Consider the following 26,824-nt stretch of genomic DNA (forward strand, 5'->3'; position numbering starts at 1 on the left):
TATCATCACCTGCTTGCCAAACTAGAGGGCCTTCCCTGCCCCCCCCCCCCCCCCCCCAAAGTCTGGGAATAGAAAGGGAACTAAGAAATCACAGTCGAAGACCTACGCAGCCAGGTTCCCCAATGATCTGCATTTTCCTTATTGTTTAATTCTTTGCTCACATTGGCTTTCTTAGAGAGATTTCAGTTGGCCTTTTGTTCCCAGCTTTGTTCTTGCATTTTTTGGACTGGCTAATAAATCTATGAACTGGTTCTGCCTGTCTGAATTTACTTAGCTCTGAATGTGAGGAGATTATTAACTTGTTTCTTCATGCCAGTAATATGACATTATGAGAATTTACTAAAATTAGGTGAGATTTTTATTCCCTTACAATTTCTCCTTTTGGCCAACATTTGAAAACCCTACTTGCTGAGGAGTGTTTTGAATTCTCCTGGTGTTTTGGAACTCAAATACCCTTCCTGGCTTTCTACTTCAAGACTTAGAGGCCAGTCATAGGATTAAGGCTAGAAAGGGCCTTGGAAATGAACCCTTTCATTTTATAGATGAGTTAAGTAAGACCCAGACACATAAAGTAACTTGTTGGGGGTCGTACAACTAACAAGAGGCACAGTAAGGATTGAAACCCAGGACTTCTGAGATTTTTGACCACAGGTTGAGTGTTGCCTCATTATGCTTTGTCTGATCATGTATTTCAAGATCAAAGTCAACTCATTTCAGGAGTTGATTTATTTTTGCTTAACAAATTTAAGTTTCAACCCATATAGGCAGAGGAATGATGGTTTCATTGATTTGTGACCTCCCAGTCGGGAACTCCCTCTACCAAGGCAGGTTAGCACCTTCTTTGTAATTTATAGTCTTAGAGAGTTTCTTAGAGAGAGTGCTGAGAGTTTTAAGGATAACTAGCATACACTAGAGCTGGAACCTGAACCCGGCTATTCATAGCCAGCTTACATCTACTAGGCCGATACTACCTCTTCTTCAACCTATTCACCTTAGACCTACTGTCCCAGTCCCAGTGAAAGCAGATCATTCTAAGGTAAAGAAAATTCATCTGTTGTCCATTGGGAAGGAAGACCTTGATTAAGGTGGCTCCAGGCTTGACTTGCACAGAGAATTGGGGTAGGAGGAAATGGAAGATTCCAAAGCTAAGAAACTCAAGGCAATGACCAGTCTGTGCTTAGACCTAGTCTACAAAGGGATGTACTATTAGGCAATTACAGGCCCAGAGACCAGATTTGGAATTCACAGCCTGACTCTAAAGCCTTCCCCAAGGAACCTGGCTGGCATCTCTAAATTTCATCCCTAGACTAAAATGTGTTGAGCTAGTTTTATTTTTGTTTTTTTTTGTATCTCCAGGACCTAGCAAGATGCCTGAAATATAGTGGGTACTTAATAAGTGCTTTTTGAATACCGTGTTTCCCCGATAATAAGACCTATCCCGAAAATAAGCCCTCCCCTTACTGTGTAAGATTCCTCTAAAATAAGCCCTCCCCCGAAAATAAACCCTATTGAGATTGCTACTGTAGTGAAGGTGATCCCCTGTGCTACACGCTACATTACGGTACCCTCTGTATGCACCGTTTCCCCCCCCCGTGAAACGCATGCCGCGCTCTGAGCTGCATCCAATCAGAGCTGCAGCAGTGAGAGTGTCATCCTGTTCTTTATTGAATTCATTATTGAATAAAGGTACATTTTTTTGTTCACATTTACCTGTTTATTAAAATTGCTGTCAATGTTCATTAAAATAAGCCCTCCCCTGAAAATAAGCCCTCTGGTGTTTTTCTGTCCCAAAAAATTAATAAGACAGTGTCTTATTATCGGGGAAACACGGTAGTTATCTTCAAAAGCAACAACCTTATCGCACCTTCTGGTGCTTAATCTTCTAAACATGCCCTTAGAGACCAGTTTGAAATTAGCTTATAACCTATAGCGATAGCATCCTACTAAGCATCCGTGTGAAGCTTCTCCAACCCCATGTGCTATTAGTGATGTTTCTGAAGCTATCACATCAGGTAGGCTGTGATCCAATACTCTGGGGAAGAATTACTGTTGGCATATGTCTGTGTGTAACATTTGGGGACAATTTTTATCACTTTCCAAGTAACTAATGAACCCTCAGCATATATCTAGCATTGCACTGAATGTTAGAGGACACATGAGGAATCTTTGTCATAAAATGCTTATCATCTCACAGCTAACCCCTTAATAACTTATGTTTATATATTGCTTTAAGGATTACAAAATGCTTTGCATACATTACCTCATTTGAGCCATACAACAGCCCTGGGAGGGGGCACGTGGGTAGACAGTGTGAGAATTTATTATTTCCATTTTATAGATCAGGAGACTGTGGCTCAGACAGAGCAGATGATTTGTCTGAGGTAACATATCTACTAAGTGTCAGCACCGGGATTGAAACATAGGTCTTCTGACCCCAAGTCCACAGCTCTTTCCTTTTCCCTCCCCTCATCTCTCCCCCCCTACTCCAAACTATGATTCTATGATGCAGGTCACATTTGTAACTCATGATTTTAAAGAGTTGGTTGGGAGCACTGAAAGGTTAAGGGATTTGCCCATAATCCTATTTTTAGTATAAGTCAGAGTCAGGATGGGAACACAGGTCTTTCTAACTCCAAGGTCAGCCTTTTATCCACATGCTGTGTGAACTTAAACAGAGGTGTACATAAATAGCTACCTGCTCAGATCTTTTTTTTTTTTGCAAGTGAGGATTTTAATAACCATTCGTGCAGCTTTAATGTCAAAATGGTAACTTAGAGAGGTTATGCATTTTTAAGATGTTTTGGAATTTTAAAAGATTTTTCTTTAAGAAATACCGATTCAGTGAGATAAAAATGAAGCTGAGGCTATCTACAATGCGGGGAAGAACAGGCCTGCACATATGGCTGTGGGCGGTACGTTCTTAACAACAGAACCCAATAGCCCTGACAGTACATTTTGGGAAACCGTACCATTTGAGCTGGTCTGTTCTGTTCTGGGGGTGGGGAGAGAGATACAGCTGGTCCCATTTTCAGATCTGGATGATGTTTTTTCTTGTGTAAACAAAGAGAATACTAAAATAGAAGGAATTACCCTGATTCTCATTTGAAAGCAAAGGCTATCTGTCTGTGGACATTTGGCAATTCTATTCCAACAATGAATTCAAGTCTTAAATAAACAAAGTAATCAAATGTCCAGTCTAAAGACAGTCCTGGTTTTGTATGCTTTAATCAATAGGCATTTATTAAACATTTACTTTGTGCCAAATACTATGCTAGGCACCAGAGACAAACACAAAAGTGATTTAGCCCTGCCTACAAGGAACTTACATTCTAATGTACAGTACATCCTTTTGCCAGGTAAGCGCAGATCTCAAATGGTTCTGTTTTATATAGGCCCGTGTAATATTAGCAATAGTCACAGGCAAAGTGTATTGCTCCTCACAAATAGTCAGGTCTAGGCTAAGTCGACATGGGTGCTTTCTAAGATCTTGTGTATAAACTAATTGATAATTAGTTAAATATAATATTAGATACTTATCAATGAGTTTAGAACAAGACCTCAAGATACACAGTAGACTTTTCTGAAGCTTGAGGGGACTTTACAGGCCACTTAACCCACTTCTCTTGTTTTGTAGATGAGGTGAGTGAGGCCTAGAGAGAGGAAGGGATTTGCCCAAGGTAACATAGAACTAGGACAGTTTTTGGTTAGGTCTGGTTTTTCCCATGAGAACATGCTGTGTAATTCATAGGTAGCCATGTCCATCCTGGAGACCAGGAGTAACTTGGGACAGAGAAGAACATCTTCTTGTTTGGCCTATTAATTCTAAAGCAGCAAGAACAAGGGAGACTAAATCATTATTGATTTAGTCTCTCTCTCTCCATATACATAGTTTTCTGGCTCAGGATATGGAGCAGGCTTAGAAAATGATTTGTTATATACACTTAATTTACACTGGCTGCCCAGGATTATAATGACTTCATCTACAAGGGCTATAAGATGCGATGGACAGAAGATTATTTATATAGCAACTGATCTATAAAGTACAGGGCAAGAGACAAGGGAGGAGGCAGTGTGCGGTACAATGGAATGAGAGTCAAACTTGGAATCCTAGCACCAGAGTTCAAGTCCCAGGTCCTCCACTAATGACTTATGTGACCTTAGCCCTCTGGGTCTCAGTTTCCTCATTTGTAAAATTAGAGGGCTGAACTAAATGATATCTAAGATCCTTTCTAGCCGTATGTTTAGGATCCTATGAAAAGAAATAATTGTAATGTCAGCATAAGTCAGATTTACTTTGGAGGCCATGTGGTATTAATTGCACCATCCTAAAAGTCAGTCCTGGTTCTGCTACTAGTTCAATGTATGACTCTGGGTAATTTTACTTCTCTGAACCTCAGGCTCTTCCTCTGCTAAACGAAAGGGCTAGATTAGACAATCTTTAAGGTTCCTTCCAGAATCTTCTAAGATTCTGTGATTCACCTCTCCTGGATTCCTCTCAGGTTCAGACAATTTGTATGTGTTGAGCACCTACTGTATACCCAACCCTGAGAACTATCAGGAGTATCCCTGAACAGTTGCACAAAATTATGAGGTTAAACTACAATTCCAGAAGACCAATAGTTAAGCATGCTACCTACCTTCTGACAAAAAGGTGGTAGACTCAAGATGCAGAATAGGAAATTTTTCAGACCTGGCCAGTGTGAAATTTGTTTTGTTTGACTGAATATTTGCTACAGAGATTTTGTTTTTCATTTTTCTTTTTCCAAGTGGGGGTAGGAAGAGCAGGAGGGAGAGAGAGTAGGTGGAGCTAGGGTAACACGCAGAAACAAACAAACAAAGAGAAAAAAAGAGAGCAAGGGATGAAAGAAGGAAGGAAGGAAGGAAGGAAGGAAGGAAGGAAGGAAGGAAGGAAGGAAGGAAAGAATAACAAAAAACACAACTTTGAAAGCTACATGTTGAGAGGCAGAGTCAAGATGATAGAGAAAAGGCAGCAATTCACCTGAGCTCTCCCCAAACCCCCTCCAAATACCTTTAAATAATGCCATAAGGGGGTGGCTAGGTGGCACAGTGAGTAGAGCACCAGCCCTGGAGTCAGGAGGACCTGGATTCAGATCCAGCCTCAGACACTTGACACAAAAAACTAGCCATGTGGACCTTGGGCAAGTCACTTAACCCCAATGGCCCTCCCTTCCCCCTCCAAAAAAAAGCAATAAATAAATGAATAAATAATGCTATAAAACAATTCCTGAAGTGGCAGAACCCGCAAAAGGGCAGGGTGAAATAATTTTCCCACCAAAGACAACTTAGAAGTTTGGCAGGAAAAGGCTGTTGCAGGTGGGTGAAAGTGGAGTCAAACAAAACAAATTTCACCCTGTCCAGGTCTGAAAAATTCCCCATTCTGCATCTTTTTGTCAAAAGGAGCATGCTTTATTATTGGTCTTCTGGAAACATAGTTTAATCTCATAATTTTGCCCAATCTTTCAGGGATACTACTAATAGTTCTCAGGGTTGGGTATACAGCAGGTGCTCAATACATACAAATTGACAGACTGACTCTCTGAACCTGAAAGGAATGCAGTAAATCACAGAATCCTAGAAGGTTCTGGAAGGAACAGTCCAGTGCAGGCCATGTCAGCATAGATGAAGCCCCAGAAAACCAGGAGCAGGCCTTAAAAACCATTGAATGAGCAGCAGCAATAGCTGCTTTCAGGGCTCTCAGTCCGCATACTGTAAGGGGGTTGAACAACTGGTCAGAAGGAGAATACAGGGGTCTCTTTGCTAGCACTGAGGCAGGACTCTATTGCTTTGCCTGTACTCAGATCAAGATCACAGTCCTAGGTGGTAGTCCCAGGACAAGGAGAAGCACCAGCATAGCAGAGCTTGCAGCTGCAATGGAGTAGGGACCCTTATCACTGTTCCAGAAAAGAAAAGAATGCTTGCAGTCCCTCACAGAACAGAGCACAGGCCTGGAGAGTAAGTAGTAAACTCATCTCTTCTTAGGTCATACCACCTTAGAAAGACTGAAAACATACAGGTCCCTAGAAGTATCTCTGAAAATAGCTGCACAAAACCCCTAAAGCTTGGGACAGTGATTGGAAGCAGAGCCACATTTTAACAAAGAATTAAAAATCAAGAAATAGACTGGAAAAATGAGCAAACAACAGAAAAAAAAATATGACCATAGCTAATTACTGTGGTGACAAGGAAGATCAAAACACATACTCATGGGCAGCTAGGTGGCACAATGAATAGACCTGAGTTCAAATCTGGCCCCAGACACTTAACACTTACTAGCCTTGTGACCTTGGGTAAGTCACTTAATCCCAATTGTCCTGGCCTCCCCCCTCCAAAAAGCAAACAAAAACAAAAACAAAAAAAAACCACATACTCAAATAAAAATGACAAAATCAAAGCTCCAACATCCACAGCCTTCCAGAAAAAATATGAATTGGTCTCAGACCATGGAAGAGCTCAAAAAGGATTTTAAAAATGAAGTAAGAGACATAGAGGAAAAAATGGGAAGAGAAATGAGTGTGATGCAAGAAAATCACGAAAAAAGAGTCAACAGCTTGGTAAAGGAAACACAAAAAGATACTTAAGAAACTAACACCTTAAAAAACACACTAGGTCAAATGGTAAAAGGTACAAAAAGCCAACGAGGAGAATAATACTTTGAAAAGAAGAATTGGCCAAATGGAAAAAGAGGCACAAAAATTCACTGAAGAAAATAATTCTTTAAAAATTTGAATGGAGCAAATGGAAGCTAATGACTTTGTGAGAAATCAAGAAACAATAAAACAAAAACCAAAAGAATGAAAAAATAGAAGACAAGGTGAAATATCTCATTGGAAAAATAGGAAATAGATCCAGGAGAGATAGTTTTAAAATTATTGGAATACCTGAAAGTCATAATAAAGAAAAAAGAGCCTAGACATCATCTTTCAAGAAATTATCAAGGAAAACTGACTCCATATTCTAAAACCAGAGGGTAAAATAGAAATTGAAAGAATCTGCTGATCACCTCCTGAAAGAGATCTCAAAATGAAGGCTCCAAGGAATATTATATCTAAATTCCAGAGTTCCCAGGTTAAAGAGAGAAAATCACAAGCAATCAGAAAGAAACCATTCAAGTATTGTGGAGCCACAGTTAGGATAACACAAGATTTATCCGTCTCTACATTAAAGGATCAAAGAACTTGGAATATGATATTCCAGAGGGTAAAGGAGTTAGGATTACAACCAAGAATCACATACCCAGCAAAACTGAGTATAATCCTTCGGGGGGGAAATGGATATTCAATGAAATAAAAGGACATTCAAGTATTCTTGATCAAAAGATCATAGCTGAGTAGAAAATTTGACTTTCAAATACAAGACTCACAAGAAACATAAGGTAAACAGGAAAGAGAAATCATAAGGGACTTAATAAAGCTAAACTGTTTACATTTCTACATGGGAAGATAATATTTGTAACTCATAAGAACTTTCTCATTATTAGGGCAGTTAGAAAGAGTATATATAGAAAGAGGGACACAGGTGTGAATTTAGTATGAAGAGATGATGTCTTAAAAAAATAAAACTAAGGGGTGAGAAAGAGGAATGCACTGGAAGAAAGGGAAAGGGAGGGGTAGAATGGGGTAAATTTTCTCACATAAAAGAGGCAAGCAAAAGCTTTTATAGTGTACAGGAAGATGGGAGTGGTCGGGGAGGGTAGTGAGTGAAACTTACTTGCCTCAGAATTGGGTCAGTGAGGGAATAATACGCTCAATTGAGTACAGAAATCCATCTTACCCTACAGCAAAGTAGGAGGGCAAGGGAAGAAGAGAAATGACAGTGATAGAAGGAAGGGCAGACTGGGGGAGGTGGTAGTCAGAAAAAAAATTTTGAGGAGGGACATTGTGAAAGGAAAGATAGAATAGAATAAACAGGGTGGGGAAAATAGGATGGAGGGAAATACACAGCAATCGTAACTGAAAAAAATGTGAAGCAAATTTCTCTGATGAAGGCCTCATTTCTCAAATATATAGAGAACTGAGTCAAATTTATAAAAATAGGAGCCATTCCCCAACTGATAAATGATCAAGGAATACAAACTGTTTTCAGATAAAATAATCAAAGCTATCTTTAGCCATATGAGAAGGTGCACTAAATACAATTGAATGGAAAAATGTAAATTGAAACAATTCTGAGGTACTACCTTATCCCTATTAGATTGACTAATAGGACAGAAAAGGTAAATGACAAATGTTGGAGGGGATGTGGGGAAAGAGACTTTAATGCATTGTTAGTGAAGTTGTGAATTCATTCAACCATTCTTTAGAGCAATTTGGAACTATGCCCCAAGGGCTATACTCTTAGACCTAGCAGTGCCACTACTAGGTCTATATCCCAAAAGAGATTTAAAAAAAAAAAGGATAAAAGACCTATATGTATGGAAATATTTATAGCAATTCTTTTTTGGTTGCAGGGAGTTGGAAATTAATGCCCATCAATTGAGGAATGGCTGAATTGTGCTGTGTGATTGTTATGGAATACTATTGTGCTATAAGAAATGATAAGCAGGACCCTCTCAGAAAAACCTAGAAAGACTTACATAAGCTGATACAAAGTGAAATATACTGTGTATGAAGTAACAGCAATATTGTAAGATGATCAGCTGTGAATGACTTAGCTATTTTCTCAGCAATACAATGATCCATGACAATTCTGAAGGACTTATGATGAAAAATGCTATCCATCTCCAGACAAAGAACTGATGGTGTCTGAATACAGATTAAAGAATACCATTTTCCAAACTTTTTTTTCTTGAGGGTTTGTCTTTTTGTCTTTTGGTCTATGTCTTCTTTCACAACATGACTAATCTGGAAATATGTTTTGTACAACTACACATGTATAATCTATATTAAATTGATTGCCTTCTCAATGAGGGGAGTGGGGAAGGAGGAAGGGAGAGAATTTAGAATTCAGAGCTCTAAAAATAAATGTTAAAAATCATTTTTACATGTAATTGGGGGAAAATAAAATACTAGACAAATTTTAACAGAAAAAAAGAAAGTTGCTCTTCAATTTCTTATATATTTTTAAAGAAAAGCAAGTGGTATGTAATAGAGATTCACATTTTCATGTTCACATCTTTTTCTGAACTATGTTTTTGGAAATGCACATTTTATCTGGTATTTGTTAAGTCTGGGGGAAAAATTAACAAAATTATGAAATTAACAAACTTCAGCTTTAGCAGGCGTTATTTTCTACCCCTCAGTAGTGCCCTTTCCCCCTATTTCAAGCAACTAGGATTCCTAGTATTCTCTCCCCTCTTCCCAATAAAAACCTATCAAAACTCTTTCCCTGAAAATAAGTTTTATAGTATCACCTCTCCCTCCAGTATTTGATTTTAATTGAAAAAAAAAAAAAAAAGGAATGACTCCCTCAGTGTGTGATTCATAGGATTACAGAACAACACCATTTTTGTGGGTACGGTTCATTTGGAACTTAATCAAATCCTGCTTGATTTATTATTTAATTCTTCATATGTATATAGCTGTCTGGTGTTTCTTTCTATGCTCTGTGGAATCTATCCTCTAACCAACCACTTAAGAGGCTAATCTATATTACTTGTTGATTTAAATTCTATGAGTTGAAATCTCTCAATATGTAAATTCCTCCCTGCTAGAGAGTTAGACACCTTTAGAAGCTACATTAACTGTCTTAGGTTGCTAGGATACTGTTTAATGTACTGGTTAGATACCTTTGGAAGCTATGTTAACTGTCTTGGGTTGCTAGGATACTGCTTAATGTACTGAAATGATTATTTATTAATGGTAATTTCATGAGCTGAAACCATTAGTGCAGCTGCCACAAGTGCCTAACATTCCTAAGTGCAGTTCACTTTTAAAAAATGTATTTAATTTTAAAAAATGGAAGTATTCAGAAGTATTTACCTACATCCAAAATGGCTTGAAGCTGCTTACTATCTTAAATACAGTACAGGATAAGACATTTAAAGATAAACTAGTGTAGAAAGGAAGCAGAAGGAATAAATGTTGTCAGGCACCTTAGTTTAGCAAAATATAACAACACCAGAACAATGAATTTGGCACAAAGTTTTCTGGCAAGTAAGGCCAAAGCAGAAATATTGAGTTATTTCAGTTTTGCTTTCTGACAACAGAAAGTGTGAAAATTCATCTTCAGAGGTAAACTTTTTTTAAAGGAGAAAAGGATCTTAGTAGAAAAGGATACTGAGTACCTAGCATAAAGAATGATGTCTTCAACCACAGTTTCACAAAAACTGCAGAAATGCCATTCAGCAGGAAGAGACTCTTATCAACCCAGCCACCTAGAAGGGCAGAGGACAGAACATTAAATGACAACTTAGTGAAGGTATTTCTTCAAGGAGCTAAGATAATGCAGTTTGAGTATTTGACTTTCTAATGGCCTTGACAGAGATGGAGCTTGGAAAACCCAGATGAGTAGATAAGATAGCATATCCATTAGACTCTTTTTCTTTTTTTTTTTTTTCTTAAAGCAATTGGGGTTAAGTAACTTGCTCAAGGTTACACGGCCAGGTGTTTCTGGGTGGGTGCTGAGTATCTGAGCCCGGATTTGATCCAGGTCATCCCGACACTGGAGCCAGTGCTCTTACTCAATGTGCTACCTGGCCGCCCTAGACTCTTTTTCAAATATCAAAGTGTCTCAGGTGAGCTCAGGACAGTGGTTAGATCTTCTTCCATTCACAATTTTTGCTGGATCTATCCTGAATCTCAGAAACTTAGAATGTCTTTTATAGCTCTTGGTATTTTTGCAAGACTATAAATCTGTACTAGTTGAAGGGATTCTCACATTGCCCCCTTCAAGCCTAGACTGACTTCATATCTTGAGATTTCCCAGAGTGTGAGGGTTTGAACACATACAAAGAATGCTCACAACCAGCCTACTCCAACTAGCCTTCATGTCACCAGTTATGGTTTATGTGGGATTTCTTGGCAAGGCCTGGCTGGAGAGAACCCAATAAATTACAGTAGACATATTCTTGACATCTGTATGATTCCTCCAACCCCACTTAGGGGCAGGAGCAATCATAGACTAAGACTGGGGGAAGATCTGCTGCAACAGGGAATTCTATTGTAATGTAGGGGGTCAGAAATAAGCATTATGGAAAAAACCCAAAGGTGTTAACCAAGACATGGGTTGTGGAGCTAAGGGCCAAAGGGAAAAGGTTTTTGGAGCAATAAAAGGGTTCAAACCAAAGTGAATAAAATCCAAAGGGGCTGAGGAGAAGAAGGTTGGGGGTTAGGCTGTAGGGTTTTAATGCTAAGTAGACAAACATTTAGTCAATGACTATTAAAGTAGTGACAATTTGTTGGAGCTGAGAGTTTTTAGAATGGGTAGGTGATCTAGTATTACTTTGACAAGGGGAGTCAATCTCCAACTTACAAATAACTTGTGTTCCCAGCTTGTCTTATAACCGGGGTGAAGAACCTGCAGCCTCAAGGCCACATGTGGCCCTCTAGGTCCTCAAGTGTGGCCCTTTTACTGAATCCAAACTTCACAGAACAAATCTCCTTAATAAAAAGATTTGGTTTGTAAAGCTTGGACTCAGTCAAAAGGTTGCACCCACCTAGAAGGCTATATGTGCTGTAGGCTCCCCATCACTGGTCTATAAATTAGTTGTTTGGAGCTCAGAGCATGTTTTCTCTAAGAAGCAATGGTAGGTTCCCAAACTAGCCCACAAAAAAACCTCCTGAAAAAAAATCATAGAAAACAATATTGTTGCAACTAAAATGAAACAGTAAGACTGCATAAGCATCCATTTTGTTTATTTATTTGCATGTTGATAAAAAAGAAGGTTTAACTAGAAGAGGATGAGCACGTAGGATTTTTAATGCGGCATCTAAAGGGAGTATCGGGGCATTTTCAAGGGTTTTAACAAGCATTAGTTTTTTGTCTTGTCCAGTTTCTCTTCAGAATTTATCACTCTGTTTGCCTTGATACAGATGTCTCATGAGCATTCTATACTTACCAGCCATGATGAGGGCTTTTGAGGGAGTGGGGTCACAAGTGAAAAGACAAGGAAGCAGATATTTTTCCTTAGGATAAGAGAAGGAGGAAATGGGTTCAAGAAGTGTGAGAAAGGGGCAACTAGGTGGTACAGTGAATAGAGCACTGACCCTGGAGTCAGGAGGACCTGAGTTCAAATCTAGCCTCAAACACTTGACACACTTACTAGCTGTGTGACCTTGGGCAAGTCACTTAACCCCAACTGTCTTGCCTTCCCCCCCTCAAAAAAAAAAAAAAGAAATGTGAGAAATTACCTGACACAATTCACTGAATCTGAGTCATAAAAAGAAGAGGGATTATCATATATAGGTTATCAAAGTCTCAAGGAAGAAGGAAAAAGGTGGTGTCCTCCTGACAGAGAGAGGATGGAGGATGGACCAACATGCAGAACGAGATATGCATGTTTGGTCATTTCAATATGAGAATTTGCTTTGATTATATTAATTTTATTACCAGGTTGTTGTTGTTTTTCTCCAGCAGGAGTGGAGAGAAGTAGAGCAGAGAATTTAATAATTGATCATTTAAAATAAAAAATTTACTTTAGACAAATTTTTGAAGAATAAAAGTGGTATGAAAAAGATCTTAGGTTAGATCATTTCCTGTACTGGTCAATAGGTAGTGCCATTAATTTCCATAGTTTAGTTTCTACATATGGAGACAAGGTAGTCTACACAGGTACTCAAAAGGTAGGTTTTTATAATTTGGAGAAAAGCTATGCTGGAAAACATTAAAGAATCTCAGAATGAGATTGTGGAATTCGTTCAAGGGATACGTTATTATATTCATATTTGTATGGTATTTGAGATAACATGGTGAACAGAGGGCTGGACCTGGAGTTATGAAGACCTGAATTCAAATCCAGCTTCAGACATTTAGTAGCTGTGTGACTCTCCACAAGTCACAACTGCCATCTGCCTCAATTTCCTCATCTGTAAAATGGATAATAGAAGCCATCTCCCAGAGATGTTGTAAAGAACATGAGATATTTATAAAGTGCTTTGGAAGATTTTGAATGCTATATAAATGTTAGCTATCATTATTTATTATTCTTTTTTCTATAGGATGATCACATCCAATAATCATTTTCTACCATCTTACATAAGTGCTAGAAATGGTGAGTGTGTGGTGAAACAAAGAGGGTAGCAACTGAAGATGCAATGGTAGAGTGTTTCTTAGCAGGAAAAAAATGTTGTGAATCAATATATGAATAATGGAAAGAATTGATATGATAATGACATGAAAATGATCAGAACAGACCTTTTGCATTCGTAGCATTTCACCTTTGTGATGATATATCATTTGAATATCACACTTATTCAGACTGATTGGAAATTTTTCTTTCTTTTTTCCCCCAGGAGTCTTGCAAACAACAATCTCCAAACACTCCCCAAAGATATTTTCAAAGGCCTGGACTCTTTAACAAATGTGTAAGACATAAGCAATTATTAATTTCCAAATAATAATGAGAAAACTAGGTACCAATGGTTTAGATAATTGTATTTATGTTGTACTACAGTGTTTGGTCTGACTTTTTTTAAAGGAATATTCCACAATATTATTGTTCCTCATTGCCATTAGTAACTCTGAATACACAAAATGAAAACAATCTTCTAATCTAGTGAACAACAGAGTGAGGAAAACTGGTCTAAAATAGAAATTTTTCTCCTCATGAGAGACCCAGGAAGGTGAATAGAGAAAAACTTAAGGGATTCTGGGAAACTGATATCTTCATGATGAAAAGTAAAGTTATTAGGTATTTGACATAAAAATAATTGGAAGGGGGTGCAGAGAAAGTAACTTTCTAATTGGAAGAAAATCTTTAGGTTTTATTCTTAGGAATTTGACTTCAGCTCCAGGAAGGGAATTCTATCCTAAACCCTTTCCCAATGAGAAGTCCTTTAAAAATAAAACTTCAGAATGAGAAGTTTTTGCACTGAGGAAAGAACTTAAAAAAAAAAATAACATAATAACAAGGGGTATAGCTTGAAGGCCTAGAATTCAGCAAAAAAATATAACACTCCATTATATGTTTGACTTCTGTAATATAAATAAAATATAATATTAAAACAAGCATAATATCTGAGACCAAGGTAAGTCATCTGCAAATCCTATAGCCCTATGATCTTCTGAGATTACTCAAGACCTCTAGAGTATAAAACCAATTTTTACTTCGCTAAGTATAGTGGTAAGGTATTTCTTTTTAGGCTCACTAATACTGAACCAGCAAGGCAGTCATGAGGCCCACATTAACCTCTTTCTACTACTCCTACCCTTAGGTAGGAGTCTATTTCAGTCCTAAATCATCTCTAAGATTTTGATCCAATCATACAGGTTATAGTAATTTACACTGGTCCATATTGATCCCCTGAACCACAGAATTCTTAGAAGATCGAGTTGGTTTTGGAGATGGCTTAATAGTTGGAAATTACTCCAACTGGCTGGACGTGGGGGTCCAGATGAGTCTGAACATCCTCTCTAACCCTGGAACAAACCCAAGAGAAAGTTTGAAATCAAGTTGGCCTCCTAGAGATGTCTCAGTAATGAATTAGGTCTCATAGGGTCTCTATAATTTAGGTTTATGTCTCTAGGACTAGCCCAAGGCTTGAATTAGTCTGAGGAGGAGAGGGGAAGGCACTGTGAATATTTGCCTCATTGGAGAACAACTGCAATAAAAAGGTAGCAGAGTACCTGATTTAGCTCCTAAGTACTAAGGTATCAGAAAAACTGACCCAGTCCTCTAGGAATCCTCTGGATCAGAACTGACCAAAACTAGCCTCTTTAGGAGCAATACTCCAGACCAGTATATCTGGTTTTCATGTTAACCAGCTAAGACATAATTTTTACAAAAGAATTGTTTTGAGGGGAGCTCATCTGAACTTCCTCCTACTACTTTAACATCTTGGCTCTGCCAGAAATAACATTTAAATGATTAATTATAATAATAAAGATGATTGTGAGTGGCATTCTAAATCCTATGTGAAGGCACTATTTTTTTTTTACAGTACCTCAGAATTCCAAGTGATTTGGAAATTGTCCAATTATATGGAGCAAAAAATAAAGAAATGTAGTCCAAAGTCAAGGATCATATTTTAACCTACAACTTAACCTGATCTAGCCATATTAATCAGTCATCAGAACATATATCTAAACATTCAGAGATTCTGAAAGTCCAAGCCTGTGCCCCACCTTGACCTGGCCCTGCTGTTGGCTTCATCTCTAGTCCTACAATCATGAGATCATAGATTTAAAGCTTAAAGATCACTGAATTCTAATCCCATCATTTTAAAAATGAGGAAACTTAAGTTAGAGCAATTAAAAAATTTGCCCAGGATAATATAGCTAGCAATTGTCACAAGATGGCATTCAAAATCAGGACTTCCTAACCCCAAGTCCAGTAGTGTTTCCACTATACGACACTGTTTCTTGTTTCCCACTTTCACATATAGATCTATACCCACATCCATTTTAGCCCCTGCCCCACATTCCCATCTTGACCTCAGCCCCAGTTCCACCTCCCTTTCGCCTTCACTCAGTTATTTAACATGCAGAACATTGCCAGGGATGCTTTGAAGGCCTACTACTTAATCATTATGGATATTTCCTCCCCAACATAGCTTATAACCTTTTTATGTCTTCATGAGTGACTGTTTAAAAAATAAAATAAAAACCTCTAACTCATCGTCTGGTGATCTGATGAACCTTTCCAAATTTAGCTTGGGTGGTTCTCAAAAAACAAACTATAATATAGTCTGTTGCTGAATTTGGATTAAATATCTTGAAAGTTTGGTGGGATCTTACAGAGCTTGCAATCTAATGGCACAACCTTTAAGCACCCATGGTAAGTCATGGGAGCAGGGAGCAGGGGATTCTTAACGTGGGTCTGTGAAGCTATTTTTCTTATTACTTTGAAAATTGTGTTTCAATATAATTGGTTTCCTTTGTAATCCTATGTATTTTATTTTATGCACTTAAAAACACTATTTTGAGGAATCCATAAGCTTCACCAGACTGCCAAAGGGGTCCATGACAGAAAATAAAAGGTTAGTGGACTAGGACTGTAGGGGTAAAAAAAAAAAAAAGAATAAGACACATTTCTTACCCTCCAGCAGTCTACGGCTGAGCAAGAGACAAGACATAGGCACAAATAACTAGAATGGGGGGAATGCCCTGTGAGGACTACTGACAACATGTTATGGGTGTTCAGATGAAGCAGAAATCACTTTTAGTCGGGCTCATCAGGGGAGGCCTCACAAAAGAAGGTGGAATTTGAGCTTAGCTATGAAAGAGCAATAGGATTTTGATAGCTGAAAAGGGATCTCTGAGCCAAAAAGTATATGTGTGTGTGTGTGTGGGGCGGGGTGTATGTTTGTATACACACATATATACACACACATACACACACATATATGCATACATATATATTTATATTTATGGTTCTGTTGTATAGTTAAAAAGAACCTGAGTTATACTCTATCTGCAGTTGTGTGGAAGGAAATTCCCATTTGAATACAAGGACATTTAACTACATGGCCTCGTGGCATGATTAATGTATGTACCTATAAGACCAAAGAGAACAAAGAAAAAAGAATAACAAATAATTCACTTAACAATGTGCTACAATATTCATAATATTCTCTAACAATTTAATGGGGCGGGGGTGGGGGGGTGGGAACCTTAACAAAATCACAGCAAAGTATCCACTCAAGGCTTAGCATGTGTTCTGGGTTACAGCAATAATTTCCAACCTTGTATCTTTGTATCCTTCTGAGCCCAGAAGGAATCAAGTCCAAAGAGATTGTGAAACCCAGGTTAATTCTGATTATTTGTTTCTGAACTTGTGATTTCATCAGCCTGAGGGGTTTCTGGTAAGGAAATTCCCACTATTAATAATTGGACTGTAACTTAATCTTAGAGAGTTTCTTAGAGGCAGTGAGAAGCTAAATGCCTTGCCTAGAATCAGAATGTATCAGAGGCGGGGCCTGAATCCAGGTGTTCCTGAATCCAAAACCAGACCTCTATCCACTGCTTCCTATTCCAAGTGAATGATCTAAACCAGGATAGAGATGCCCCTGTACAAGTCCCTAATGGAAGTATAATTAATCCCCATAGAGGTAGTGTCCTGGTACAACAACAGCAGCTGAAGTTTGTTTTTCAGGGACCTAAGAGGGAATTCATTTAATTGTGACTGCAAACTGAAATGGTTAGTGGAGTGGCTAGACACCACCAATGCAACAGTTGAAGAAATCTACTGTGAAAACCCACCAGAATATAAGAAGCGCAAAATCCGTAGCCTCTCCTCAAAGGATTTTGATTGCATTATTACAGGTATTGTATTCAAAATCATCATACCTCACCAGATAAATATCAGCACTGCATTTTTTTTCCATGTGCAGGGATTGGTTTTTCTTCCCCAATATGAAAGCTGAATAAGAACTTTTTTTTTTTAAAGAATAACAATAATTGATTTTTCTATAAAAGCTTATGCTTATAAGGTGTTTTACCATTTGTTTGATTCTCACTATAATTCTGGGAATCAGGTAGTACAACTACTATCTTTCCCTTTTTATAAATGAAGAATCTGAAGTTCAAAGATTTAAATGACTGGCTGAAGGTCACATAGTTCATTAGCAATAGAATTGGGACTCAAATTCTTTGCTCCTGAACTGAAGCCCAATGTTCTCCATTTAATTTAAGAAAAAAATAAGATTACTATTTAAATGCATTTCTTTAAAATAAATGAATATATTCCCACTTGTATTTCTTTGTTCTACAGAATTAATAACTTAAGGAAAATGTTTTCCCCAGACCTTTACTTATAACTCTGTTTATATCTTTTTGCAGAATTTGCAGCATCTCAACTCCTGCCCTACCAATCTCTGTCCATAGACACTTTTACTTATATGAATGATGAGTATGTAGTTATTGCTCAGCCTTTTACTGGGAAGTGCATTTTTCTTGAATGGGACCATGTAGAAAAAACCTTCAGGAATTATGACAACATTACAGGTATGTAAAGTTTTCCCATATTTGGAATGATATATTTAGATGCCTGAGACCAGTTCAATTCAATTTAGGTCAAAGTATATATTTTAAGCAAGTACTCTGTACCAGGCACTTTGCTAAGAATTGGGGAGGCAAAGGAAGAAATTTAAATAGTATTCGCCATCAAGAAGCTTGCATTGCATTTTATTGTGAGTAGGGAGGGGAAAATGGATAAACCTCTAACAGTGCTGACTTGCAGATACTTAACAGTTTTTCTGATGATTCTCCTGGAATGTGCTTACTCTTCCGAGGGTTCAATTTTCTTTTCTCTACTTCCAAGGGGTATCTAGACCTCTCTGGCACCAGCCACCTATAGCAAGCAACATAGACATGAGCTCAGTACACCCCAAATTAGTTGGCTTACTGCTCATCCCCAAATCCCCATATAGCTTTGAGTGCCTATGGGACTGTCCTAGGGGATCAGGATAGTTCTTTGTGGGTAGTGCCATTAAGAAATCTTCCTTTAACTTGGACATTTCCCTTAGGGTCCTTTTTTTTTTTTCAAATGGAATTGACTCCATGACCCTCTAACTGCTTCCCCTTAAGAATGTTTGAGTAGACTCTAGAAGGGTTCCAAGCAGTCCTGACTAGGTTTCTCCCCAAGCTGCAGATGTACACAGCTGTATAACAGTCCATGAAGAGCTATACACAGAATTCTTAATTTTGTGTACTGTGATTGAACCAGGAAGTTCGATTTCAGGTAACCTCCTCACAAAAAGGCTGGAAATTATTTCTGTAGCCCAGGATACAAGCTAAGCCTTGAGTGGATACTTTGCTATGACTCTGAGCATCCTAAACTGACCTACCTGTTTGACAACTTGACTTTCAGGGTGACTCTGGAACCCATGGAGATACTAAAATCACTCCTGTTTTAGACACTTAAGTTGAATGACAGGTTATGGGAATGACAGCTGAACTCTCACATTTCAACATGAGTTAAAATGAATGAATAAATTAAATTTAAAATAAATGTGGAATCCATCAATCAATAAATAAACAAACAACAATGGGAAGGAAAATAGATACTCCTTAGAATATAGCCTTTAGCCATTCTCTTTCTTCAAAATATGAAAGACTAAAGCTCCCACCCTATCTATGTTTGTATAAACTGGATGTGATGGAAAGATCATTTGTTAACAAAAGGACCCTTTGTATGGCAGGACTGGGAGTGCTAGATCACACTGTTGCAGTGCTATATAGATGGACCATGGAAAATAAGACTAACAAAATTTCTCAGTCACATCTTATTTGGTCACAGCTGTAGAGGCAAAGCTCATCTATTGCTTGGTTCCAAAGATGGTACTAATCCTTTATTTATCTTTTTCCCAGGAACATCTACTGTAGTATGCAAGCCTATAGTCATTGAAACTCAACTCTATGTTATTGTGGCCCAGCTGTTTGGAGGGTCTCACATTTATAAGAGAGACAGTTTTGCAAACAAATTCATAAAAATTCAGGATATTGAAATTCTCAAAATCCGAAAGCCAAATGACATTGAAACATTCAAGATTGAAAACAACTGGTACTTCGTGGTTGCTGACAGTTCAAAAGCCGGTTTCACTACTGTTTACAAGTGGAATGGAAATGGATTTTACTCCCATCAATCATTACACCAGTGGTACAGAGATACTGACGTGGAATACCTGGAAATAGCCAGGACGCCTCAAACAGTCAGAACACCTCACTTAATTCTATCCAGTAGTTCCCAACGTCCTGTAATCTATCAATGGAACAAAAGCACAAAGCTATTTAGTAATCAAACGGACATCCCTAACATGGAAGATGTGTATGCAGTAAAGCACTTCACAGTTAAAGGTGAGGTGTATATCTGCCTGACAAGATTCATTGGTGATTCCAAAGTAATGAAATGGGGAGGATCGTCATTTGTGGATGTACAAAGGATGCCGTCCCGAGGATCCATGGTATTCCAACCTCTTCAGATAAATAATTACCAATATGCAATTCTTGGAAGTGATTATTCTTTTACTCAAGTGTATAACTGGGATGCAGAGAAAGCAAAATTTGTGAAATTTCAAGAGTTAAATATACAGGCACCAAGATCTTTCACCCATGTGTCTATTAATAAGCATAATTTTCTCTTTGCTTCCAGTTTTAAGGGACGTACACAGATCTACACACATGTCATAGTTGATTTAAGCGCATGACACATTCAATTCTGTGGCTGCAGTCAAAAACTCTCTCCAGTTAAGTGGACAGGATGAGCTCAGTGCATGATGACTCTTCTAATCATACTTCCAAATGAATGCCTTTCAAAAGTCGAGATTGCTAGAGCCAAGCATTACCAGTATCTTCATCTTTAACTGTCAGGTCTAGTGGTGTTGGAAGTTACCTTTTACATGACAGATTTAAATTGTTTAACTGGTCTTTGCCTTGACAGTGTGTAAATATGTGTGCAATGGCATCTGTTATTATGAGAAGAAATATTAATATGTACTTTTCTGTTTATTTATTCATGTGTTCAGAAACAACTGCCAAATAAAATGTTTACATTTTCTCTTTCACATTCCAAATGTAATTATTTACAAGATTTATGGAGATTATAGTGTCTCTCATATAGCAATTGCTCAAAAAAATGTGTTGAGTGAAACATTCAATCAGTGGTATGTTGAAGAAATATTCATAGCAGAGGGCTATATTTTTATCCAGTGTTTCTGGTATTAATATTGAATTCCAAGATAAAAATAGCAACATGGTCTATCAATAACTTCAGAATAGCTCTAGGTTGTTTAGAGTTCAATGTCATAAGCTGTGGAAGAACAAAGCTTGAAATATATAGTAGAAAGTCTGATTCAGCTGATATCAAAAGTGCTTTCAGGCAGAAGGGCAGGTTGGGCTCTCTCTAGTGGTGAAGAACCACAGAAAGTGACCTAGGCAATAAATAATATAATAAATAAATAAATAATAAGCTGTGAAGACACAGGGTAAGGAAGGTTTATTTCCTGTCAAGAGAGATCATCAATGCTCTAACAAAGTCTCAAAAAGTGGTATCAACAAGAATGTATAAAGCTGTATAGGGAAACATTGTCAATGCTAGAACAAAGGCTTTGTCCTTGAACCTGGATAATTTCTGAACACACCTTCTATATTCTCCCTCCATTTAAAAATCCTCTGTCCTGACAAGTTATAACATGATGCTTTGAGGCACACTGGTCTATATTCCATATTCTGGAACTTTCTCTGGGCATCTTGGAAGATTTCACAATATAAGGTAGCTAATTCAATGAAGCAACTGTATTTTTCTATTTCACACCTCCTGTAGTACCTTACACTCCCTCAAAAAGTCTATAGCAGTGTTTAAAATCCTTTCTTTGATGTCCATGTCACACTTGTTAGGCATTTCCAAAATTATCAGTCCTTTTTGAGGTCCAGACCTCCCATAATTGGTTGGACCTAGTACTTAACATGCATCTCCAATACATAGTTATACAATATGCCTATAGTCTCATACCTGCATTGGTAATTACAACAGCAGAGAAAATAAATCCCTAAACCTTAAGTCACTCACACTAAGCACCCCTTCCCCCACGAGCCACCATATTTTGCACAACTGACCCAAGAGCTACAACAGAACTCAACTCTGCCTTCCCCACTCCCCAGCCCCCTTCCTTGTGCAATGGAAAACCAAAGGGCAGAGAAACTTGCTCTGACTGAGATTGCAGTATGGAAGTACTCTGCACTGCAATAGAGTTTAATCAGAGAACTAAGGAACAGAAGAAACTGAGACAGGATGCCAGAATGTGACATTGGCTGTGAGGTTCAGCCTTCAGGTTAACAGCTATTAAGGAGGAATGAGTCAGAAAGTGAATGATAGTGGAATATATGGGACAAAAATAACTAAATTACTAAAGATCTCAGGAGGAAGAAAATTCAGTTAAAGAGCATATGCAGATAAGGAAAATGTTAATAATGGGAGGGAATATGTAGGTCAACTAAACAAGTCCAGATCAGCTAAACAATTGAGAAAATGAATCCACACCTAATGAGGCAGAGAATCTTGTAAATTTCCAAGTTTCTGAATGGTTTAAAAAGGAAATAAAAATTGTTAAAGCAGAATTTAAATTCTAAACAACAGAAATAATCAGCAAAACAGACAAACTTGAATCCATGGTGGCAAACTTTACCAAAAAAACAAAAGAGGGAAATATCAGAATTCCACTTGTTTTGCCCTGTTGAGGTTCTGCCTTTGAAATATCAGTTTATCTCTAATTCTCTACATGATATATGTAAAGGGGGCCCTCAGTACCCAGACAGTTGCTCAGACTAACAATATGGCCAGTACAAGACAAGCTTTATTGTTATCTGAAAGAAAATATGTCACAAAAAACACTTACATCCAACCCCATGAACAAACAATAACTCTCTTTCCCTTACTTGTAGGCTTCCATCTTCTCAAGGGAATTATACTCTTCTCTTGACAGTATTACTTTGAGTAAACTCCATGGAAAAGGGATGGCACCAGAGGGTTGATTACTTTCTCCCCAATATGTTCACATAACTCTCACTAGAAGAGAAGAATAAGAGTTAGGTTCGTTTCTATTCATCATTGGCTCAGTCTCTTATTTCGCTTTAATACCAAACTCCTGCTTGATTCTAGTTTTCTCTTTGGTCTTGAAGCTAGACATTTTCTAGTAACTACTATGAAATTTGCCTATGATGCAAATCTTAGTGGCATAGCTAATTCACCAACAGTTCAACTTGGCCAATTACTATTTTTCCATCTCTAAACCTCAGCTTCCCCACCTATAAAATGAGGTTGGACTAGATAAGGCCCTAAGGTCTTTTCAGTACTAACATTTATCACCCAGAGCTGAACAAAATACTCTCAGATATGATAAAGTCATTGAATGGTACATCTTACATCAACATAATAAATGGCAAGGGGGATATTGAGAAACCAAGGAATGGTATGGTTCTTTAGGCTCTCTTGAGTTACCTGCTGAACAATACCTCAAGTAGGCTGATTACAAGCATGGCATTGTAAAAAGACTTTAGATTTGGGTTCTAGTGCTTGATCTATTATTAATTAGACATGTCGAGACAGAGAGATCTGAAGACTAGGAACATTGGGCCAACTCTAATGATGTGAAATTTAAGAGGGATAATTTTAAAGTGCTATACCTGCATTTCAAAAAATTGATTTCACAAGTACAAGACAGGAACAAGAAGGCATGACTACATGGCAATTTTTTTTTTTAATAAGAAGGTGTTAGTGGACTTGCAGACTTGATGCAAAACAAGGCTGTGATGTGGCAACTGAAAAAGTTAATGCAGTCTTGCATTGCACCATAAGAGGCGTAACTTCCAGGAATAAGGAGATCATTCCACTATACTCTGCCTAGTCAGAGTATAACCAAAGGACTGTGTTTGGCTCTGGATGACATAATTTAAAAAGGAAATTAATCAATTGGAGAGCATCCAGAGGAGGTTCAACCAAGATGGTGAAGGGCCTTGAGATCATGCCATATAAGGATCAAATGAAGGGGATTTTCATCTTGGTGAAGAGAAGATTCAGGAGGTATATGAGAGATATATTCAAGTATTTGAAGGGCTCTCCTGTGAAAGAGGGATTAGATTTGCTCAGTTTGTCCCCAGAGGGAAGAACTAAAGGCAATAGGTAGAAATTATGAAGAGGTAAATTTAGGCTTCACATGAGGAATGATTAATTCTTAATGATAAATTCTTTTTTTTCTTAAAGCAATCGGGGTTAAGTAACTTGCTCAAGGTTACACAGCCAATTATTTCTGGGTGTGGTGCTAGGTATCTGAGCCCGGATTTGATCCCCAGGTCATCCCAACACTGGAGCCGGTACTTTTACTCGCTGACCCACCTGGCCGCCCCTAAGCAATTGGGGTTAAGTAACTTGCTCAAGGTTACACAGCCAGGTGTTTCTGGGTGGGTGCTAAGTGTTGGAGCCCAGATTCGATCCCCCAGGCATCCAGACACTGGAGCCGGTGGCTCTTACTCGCTGGGCCACCTGGCCGCCCATATAATGATAAATTCTTAATGATAAATGAAAATAATTCTTAATGACCAGAGCTATCCTGAAGTTGGAAGGGCTGCCTCAGGAGGTGATAGATTTGCTTTCAGTAGAGGACTTTAAGCAAAGAATGGATGATAATTTATTTGTTGGTGTATTTTTCAGATGTGGATTGGACCCTTCCAATGCTGAAATTTGGTGATTCTTCCTCTTCTCTCCAGGAGAGCACCTACTATGTGCCTGCTATCTGTGAACTCCTTCTCACTGTCCACAGGAACAACATTTCAGTAGTGTCTACCCTTAGTACTCTACTCCTAAGCTTCAAGACTAGACCACAAGCAGAAAGATTCAGGGAAGGGCTTTTTCCTTTTCTGTTAATTACAAAACAAACTGATGTGTGTCTAAGAAAGACCCCTTCTTTTAGGTGCAGTATCGGCCTCTTGAGTAGTTTTTACATCAACAGAAAAGGCACTGAGACACCAAGGGATGTCATGATTCTTTTAGGCTGCTATGACTTACCTACTACAGAACATACCAAAATACAGAATATGGAAACTGGGTTGATTTTCCTTTCTTTGAGCAGAACTTCCAGCAGCAGTACAAACATGGGATTATAGACAAAAAAACAACAGTGAACTCAAAGACCTAGGTTCTAGTTTCTTCTCTATCATTAACTTGCCATGTGACCTTGGGCAAATTACTTTCCCACGATGAGCCTCTTTCCTCATCTGAAATGGGAGATGGATGAACTAGGTAATATCCAAGGGCTTTTTCTCTTATGACACTATATGATTCTCTGATCATAAATTTTGAGTTAAAAGCGACCTTAGAGGTCCAACCACTTCATTTTATAGATAACGAAATTGAGACCAAAGGGTGCTGGCCAAGGGCCCACAGGTGATAAGTCAACATCACAGACACAGAGTTGGGATATTGAGCCCAGAGGCCAGCTAGTCCAGCCCCCTCCTTTTACAGAGGAAGAAACTGAGACCCAAAGTCAAGTGACTTGTCCACAGTCCCATAGTAAATAAGTAATGGAGGCAGTATCTGAACCAAGTTCCCCTGATAATAAATCTCGTATTATTTCCACTTCACTACACTGTTATCTTGCTATAGTAAAATTAATCACTAAATCAGTATCTGTTGGTATCCGTCTATTGGGCTTTCTAGTAGAGAGGTTTTCCCAGTTTTCTGGTTAGGGGCTCAAGATAAATCTGTACCCTTCATGTCACAGGTCTCTAAAAAAAGAACTACATTTAAAAAATTGTGTTATTTAAGACTTAAGTAGCTCTAAAATATAATGCATCTTACCGAAAGTGAACCAAGTCAACCTGAAGGAATTTCCCAGGATCATGTTTGACATTTGCCAAGATATTTTTTTCCATTCTCATCCATTATTAATGAATAGTAACTGCAACATTCTCTATGTACATTTTAAGTTGTCTTTTCAGACATATCCTGCTTTAAAATGTTTAAACTGATGTCACCTTGTTTTAAAATTAGATGTTTCCCTAAGTGCATGCTACAACTGACTGATGCTGTGGTCCCATGTCCCAAAGGGAATAAGACTGATATCTCTCAATCATTTTCCTGTCTTCTCAGGGACATATTTGATTTTCTAACTGATCTTCACCAAGCAATGGCAGTGATAGCAACCTTTTGTCCTATTCACCTTAAGGCTAGAATTTCAGAGTGAAATCTGAGAAACTCATTTGCAAACAGGTTTTTCCTGACTTAGCTTTTCCCTAGGATATCCCATTACCAGCTATGATTTGTTATAGGTGGCCTGCAAAGATCAAACAAAATAGGGTGAGGAACTGATGGCTTTAATAACCACACTGAGTTAATCTGACCGTTGTTTTTTTTTTTCTTTTGTTCTACATTGTATTGCTATTAGACAGGTTTCATTTTCCAACAGTTGGTCAGGGGTACAGCTGCTAAGGCAGATACTCTTCATGACCTATCTCTCACCTTCCTCATGAGCCAAAGGTGGCCTGTGACCACAGAAATCTCTGCCCTACCCCCAAAGGAACACAGTAGACAATACATGATCTAGAGTAAGCCCCAGGGGGTTAACCATATTGGTACTGGACCTCATGTGGACTCCTCATTGGCTTTAGTCCTAAAACTCCCAACGTGAGTGATCTACCAGCCTCAGCTGCCCCCAGTAACATGGTTTATAGGTACGTGCCACTACATCTGGCATGGAATTCACACTTCAATGGGGGATACAAGATGCAGAATATTGTACATACAAGACATATCCAGTGTTAACAGAAAGTAATTTCAGAGAGAAAGCACCACCAGTAGGATAGTGGGAGGAAGCTAGAAATATCCATTATAGAGTGCAAATGTGAGCGACCTTTTGAGGAATAGAATGTTATTCAGGTTTAGGCTGAGGATATTCAAGCAGCATTTGGCATGTTGATGGCAAAGCCATTTTACTACACCAAATGGGAGTGCATTCCTCTTAGCCAGAAATCACAAGGCCTGTCCTCTGCATTGAGAATGAGCTTGATATTCTTATCAAGACCAAATGCAAAAATTGTTCCTTCTCCATTTATCATGAAGTTATATTTGTGCTTGTTTTCACCACAAAGCTTGAAAAATACACCCCCTTCTATGTCTCCTAGAAGACAGCATGATGGGGTTCTGAGGTGGCTCTTTCTGTTGGCTCATGCACACACCCACACACATTTGACACATTTTGTACTAAAGTTTTATGTACTA

At 38.3% G+C, this 26,824-nt stretch overlaps 1 protein-coding gene across 2 annotated transcripts in view; it reads left to right on the top strand.

The window, feature by feature from the left end:
* Nucleotides 1–20,620, top strand: part of LGI1 (leucine rich glioma inactivated 1) — a 55,274-nt gene extending 34,654 nt beyond the window's left edge. For both annotated transcript variants that reach the window (XM_069099266.1, XM_069099267.1), the window contains 4 exons: nt 13,410–13,481; nt 17,210–17,379; nt 17,896–18,060; nt 19,426–20,620. In XM_069099266.1, coding sequence (XP_068955367.1) covers nt 13,410–13,481; nt 17,210–17,379; nt 17,896–18,060; nt 19,426–20,261 — 1,243 coding nt within the window. In that variant the 3' untranslated portion in view covers nt 20,262–20,620. The remainder of the gene's footprint in view (nt 1–13,409; nt 13,482–17,209; nt 17,380–17,895; nt 18,061–19,425) is intronic.
* Nucleotides 20,621–26,824: the final 6,204 nt, after the last annotated feature.

Source organism: Petaurus breviceps, unplaced genomic scaffold (assembly GCF_028583685.1).
Source record: "Petaurus breviceps papuanus isolate PSGF00001 unplaced genomic scaffold, PetGlider_PUasm1.0 37, whole genome shotgun sequence".
NCBI lineage: Eukaryota > Metazoa > Chordata > Mammalia > Diprotodontia > Petauridae > Petaurus > Petaurus breviceps.